Source organism: Ammodytes marinus (assembly GCF_949987685.1).
Source record: "Ammodytes marinus genome assembly, contig: scaffold_283, whole genome shotgun sequence".
NCBI lineage: Eukaryota > Metazoa > Chordata > Actinopteri > Uranoscopiformes > Ammodytidae > Ammodytes > Ammodytes marinus.
This window is the reverse complement of record NW_027648428.1, coordinates 15,001-20,000: the sequence shown is the minus strand read 5'-3', so window position 1 is coordinate 20,000 and position 5,000 is coordinate 15,001. Positions and strand designations below refer to the sequence as shown.

The 5,000-nt window shown below is 46.1% G+C and overlaps 1 protein-coding gene across 1 annotated transcript in view; it reads right to left on the bottom strand.

Moving 5' to 3' along the window:
* Window positions 1-3,650: 3,650 nt before the first annotated feature.
* LOC307270572 (TBC1 domain family member 9B-like) overlaps window positions 3,651-5,000 on the bottom strand; it is a 16,344-nt gene continuing 14,994 nt past the window's right edge. The window contains exon 8 of the mRNA XM_080054456.1: window positions 3,651-4,412. Within this exon, the coding sequence (XP_079910582.1) occupies window positions 4,263-4,412 (150 nt within the window). The 3' untranslated portion in view covers window positions 3,651-4,262. The remainder of the gene's footprint in view (window positions 4,413-5,000) is intronic.

The following is a 5,000-nucleotide window of genomic DNA, read 5'->3' as shown; positions in this document are numbered from 1 at the left end:
AGACAGAGAGAGACACACACACACACACACACACACACACACACACACACACACACACACACACACACACACACATTAACACAGACAGACAGACAGACACACACACACACACACACACACACACACACAGTTTAAAGACAGTCAGAGCTGATGATTCAACAGGTTTTATTTATATTCAGTCAGAAAAGATAAAAAGTTTAAATGAAAAATACAAAAATCAACAAAAAGACATTTCCTGGTTCTTCTTGTGTGTGTGTGTGTGTGTGTGTGTGTGTGTGTGTGTGTGTGTGTGTGTGTGTGTGTGTGTGTTAATGCTTTAATGTGTGTGTGTGTGTGTGTGTGTGTGTGTGTGTGTGTTAATGCTTTAATGTGTGTGTGTGTGTGTTAATGTGTGTGTATGTTAATGTGTGTGTGTTAATGTGTGTGTGTGTATGTTAATGTGTGTGTGTGTTAATGTGTGTGTGTTAATGTGTGTGTGTTAATGTGTGTGTGTGTATGTTAATGTGTGTGTATGTTAATGTGTGTGTGTTAATGTGTGTGTGTGTGTGTGTGTTAATGTGTGTGTGTTCATGTGTGTGTGTGTGTGTTAATGTGTGTGTGTGTGTTAATATGTGTGTGTGTGTGTGTGTGTGTGTTAATATGTGTGTGTGTGTGTGTGTGTGTGTGTGTGTGTGTGTGTGTGTTAATGTGTGTGTGTGTGTGTGTGTGTAGAATAATAATACAGATTAATTATATAAATGTGACACATTTCAACACAGCTGATGCATCATGGGAATAATTCACTTTCAGACGATATAGAAGAATTTAAAAAAACTAGATTAAAGGTGCAGTCAGTGATTCTGGAGAACGCTTGTTGTCAAAATCACTTTCTGTCAACAAAAAATGGTCCACTGTAGCTGATGCAACATACCCAGTTTACAGAGCCTAGGCTGTGTATTAACACTGGATTGTTTTCAGCACACACACACAGTACAGACAGGTAGCGGACAGACAGGTAACAGACAGACAGGTAGCAGACAGACAGGTAGTGGATCATGAGGAGATACTCTCCAGAATCACTGACTGCACCTTTAAACCTGTGAAGTGTGAGCGACCTTTGACCTTTGAAATGTAAAATATTCATAAAACACAAAGTTACTTAAAACATCCGACAGGTTGAAATAACAATACGACCTCGTTCCTACTGATGGTTCAGTGAACGTGTGTGTGTGTGTGTGTGTGTGTGTGTTAATGTCTGTGTGTGTGTGTGTGTGTGTGTGTTAATGTGTGTGTGTGTGTGTGTGTGTGTGTTCCTCAGTAAACATGTGTGTGTGTGTTCTGCAGTGAACGTGTGTTAATGTGTGTGTGTGCGTGTTAATGTGTGTGTGTGTGTTCCTCAGTAAACATGTGTGTGTGTGTGTTCTGCAGTGTGTGTGTTTTAATGTGTGTGTGTGTGTTAATGTGTGTGTGTGTTCTGCAGTGTGTGTGTGTTAATGTGTGTGTGTGTGTGTTCTGCAGTAAACGTGTGTGTTAATGTGTGTGTGTGTTCTGCAGTGTGTGTGTTTTAGGGGCACTTTACACGGTGAAAACGTGAGTTTTCCCGTTTTTGGTTTAAAAAAAAAAACCCCGTTCAGACACAATTTATCTGACATCTTCACCCGTACACAAAGTTTTCAGAGGAAACGGGCCGAAATCGCTGAAGTAGCAGCCATGCCAAGCCAATAGTCAGCGGTGACACAGCCTAGTAGATAGCTCTTCCGGTACAATTTGATGCATAAAACCTTACTGTAACCGAAAATTAATGCCACTAACGTTCATAAAGCGGTTGGTGTAAGCTTGGGGTTACAAATATTGTAAAAGACAAGCTTATTTCACCGCATTGAACTCGGAAAAACAGCAGACTTGCTGATAGTGAAGGGGCTTTGTGAGCAGTATACCTTCCTGTTAGGCGTACTTCAGAATAAAAGTCAACTCACGTGTGTCCAGCGAAATGCTATGAATGTTTAGCCAGTGAAATGCTTTTACTGTGAAGCCGTAGCCTTAATGCTCCTTTTGTTGAACAGTAGCCTAACTTAACCGCTGCACGCTGATAGTGTTTTTTTAATGTAGAGAGAGCCGTGTCCCTGGCATATAGAAGTGACACACGTTTATTTAGCTAGAAAAGCAGGCAGAGCACAACTCTTTCCCTATTTGCTTGTAGGAGCGATTGGTGGCACGATAACAAATGCATCAGCAACAGCACAACGTCCATGAGCACAATGAATACAGCTCGGTGATCCGCCATTGTTGTTGTTGTTTTCCAACTGGCGCACATGGACCTACAAAGACGGCGCATGCCTATTTATATCCAAACGCAATGCGCATGTGTGAGGGCGGAGCCGTGACGTCAGCGTTACCAGGGGAAATGGTTTCGGTGTTTACAGGAAACCAAAACCGTTAAGTTTTCCAAAAAATCCTCCCTCGGAGGTGATCTCAAAAATCTGCGGTTCATGCCTGCGTTTGCGTTTGCGTTTGCTGTTTTCCTGTAAATGATATAGTGCAACCGCAGAAATTTTTCTGCGTATGCACCGTTTTGCGTGGCCGTGTAAAGTGCCCCTTAATGTGTGTGTGTGTGTGTTCTGCAGTAAACGTGTGTGTTAATGTGTGTGTGTGTGTGTGTGTTGTTCAGTGAGTGTGTGTGTGTGTGTGTTTTGCAGTGAGTGAGTGTGTGTGTTGTTCAGTGAGTGTGTTGTTCAGTGAGTGTGTGTGTGTGTGTGTGTGTGTGTGTGTGTGTGTTGTTCAGTGAGTGTGTGTGTGTGTGTGTGTTTTGCAGTGTGTGTGTGTGTGTGTGTGTGTGTTGTTCAGTGAGTGTGTGTGTGTGTGTGTGTGTTTTGCAGTGTGTGTGTGTGTGTGTGTGTGTGTTTTGCAGTGTGTGTGTGTGTTTTGCAGTGAGTGTGTGTGTGTGTTGTTCAGTGTTAATAGTTAAACTGACTCAGAGACTATTAAAAGGCTGCAAGGCTTCGGTTCCTTCAAAATAAAAGTCTCAACGTGACGCGGTAAATGATTAATATGAATATCCAGGTAATATATATTTACACTGTATACGAGCCTCGTTTCCACTGGGCAAAACGGTACGGTACGGTAACACTAGGCCACAGACAGACAGACAGACAGACACAGACAGACAGACAGACAGACAGACAGACAGACAGACACACACAGTGGAAAGGCTAATCAGAGCCAAACCGAACCGAACCATACTCAGTGTAAACGAGGCATCAGACCCATTTAATTCTCCTCATTAAGAACTTTCATATTTCATAAAACAAATAAAAACATAAAGTGTTAGTTTAGAGTTTACACAGAGAAGGGTGAGAGGGTGAGAGGGTGAGAGGGTTAGGGGGTGAGAGGGTTAGGGGGTTAGGGGGTGAGAGGGTTAGGGGGTTAGAGGGTGAGGTGGTGAGAGGGTTAGGGGGTTAGGGGGTGAGAGGGTTAGAGGGTTAGAGGGTGAGAGGGTGAGAGGGTTAGGGGGTGAGAGGGTGAGGTGGTGAGAGGGTTAGAGGGTTAGGGGGTGAGAGGGTGAGAGGGTTAGGGGGTTAGGGGGTTAGAGGGTTAGGGGGTTAGAGGGTTAGAGGGTGAGAGGGTGAGAGGGTTAGGGGGTTAGGGGGTGAGAGGGTGAGAGGGTTAGGGGGTTAGAGGGTGAGAGGGTTAGGGGGTTAGGGGGTGAGAGGGTGAGGGGGTTAGGGGGTTAGGGGGTGAGAGGGTGAGAGGGTTAGGGGGTCAGAGGGTTAGGGGGTTAGAGGGTGAGAGGGTTAGAGGGTTAGAGGGTTAATCTCACACAGAGATAACTGGCGAAACACAGACAAACGTATTTCCTTTAGATTCAGAGACTGGTTCAGGATAAAGTGGATAGTTCTAGAGTCATGTGAGGTTTGGGTCTTCAGGGCTTCTGTAGTTCAATGTTTATCTGATCCTCACTCAGTGTTTATGTACAGATGGCCTTCAGAGAGACAGAGAGAGACACGCACACACACACACTGACGTAGACACATTGTAACACTCACACACACACACTGTAACACACACACACACACACCTGACAGGTTAGGGCTGTGTGAGCACGTTGTAGACACACACACACACACTCACACACACACACACACACACACACACACACACACACACACACACACACACACACACACACACACACACACACACACACACACACACACACACACACACACACACACACACACACACACACACACACACACACACACACACACACACACACACAGAGCTCAGGGCCCGTGCTCTGCGTGCTCTGGGTTGGAGCTGGTCTGCCTCTCCACTGCGCGCTGGGTTTTGCAGGCGGCCATCTTCCCGTTAAAGTCTCTCTTCTTCTCAAAGTAATCGACCAGCGGCGCCTCGGTCAGCATGGAGGCCAGCACCTGGCAACACGGGAAATATATGTTAGTGTGTGTGTGAGTGTGTGAGTGAGTGAGTGAGTGAGTGAGTGAGTGAGTGAGTGAGTGAGTGAGTGAGTGAGTGAGTGAGTGAGTGAGTGAGTGAGTGAGTGAGTGAGTGAGCGAGCGAGCGAGCGAGCGAGCGAGCGAGCGAGCGAGCGAGTGTGTGTGTGAGTGTGTGTGTGTGTGTGTGAGTGAGTGAGTGACTGAGTGAGTGAGTGAGTGAGAGAGTGAGTGAGTGAGTGAGTGAGTGAGTGAGTGAGTGAGTGAGCGAGCGAGCGAGCGAGCGAGCGAGCGAGCGAGTGAGTGTGTGTGTGAGTGTGTGTGTGTGTGTGTGAGTGAGTGAGTGACTGAGTGAGTGAGTGAGTGAGAGAGTGAGTGAGTGAGTGAGTGAGTGAGTGAGTGAGTGTGTATGGGAGTGAGTGAGTGAGTGAGTGAGTGAGTGAGTGAGTGAGTGAGTGAGTGAGTGAGTGAGTGAGTGAGTGAGTGAGTGAGTGAGTGAGAGAGTGAGTGAGTGAGTGGTGAGTGAGTGTGTGTGTGTGTGTGAGAGTGAGTGAGTGAGTGAGTGAGTGT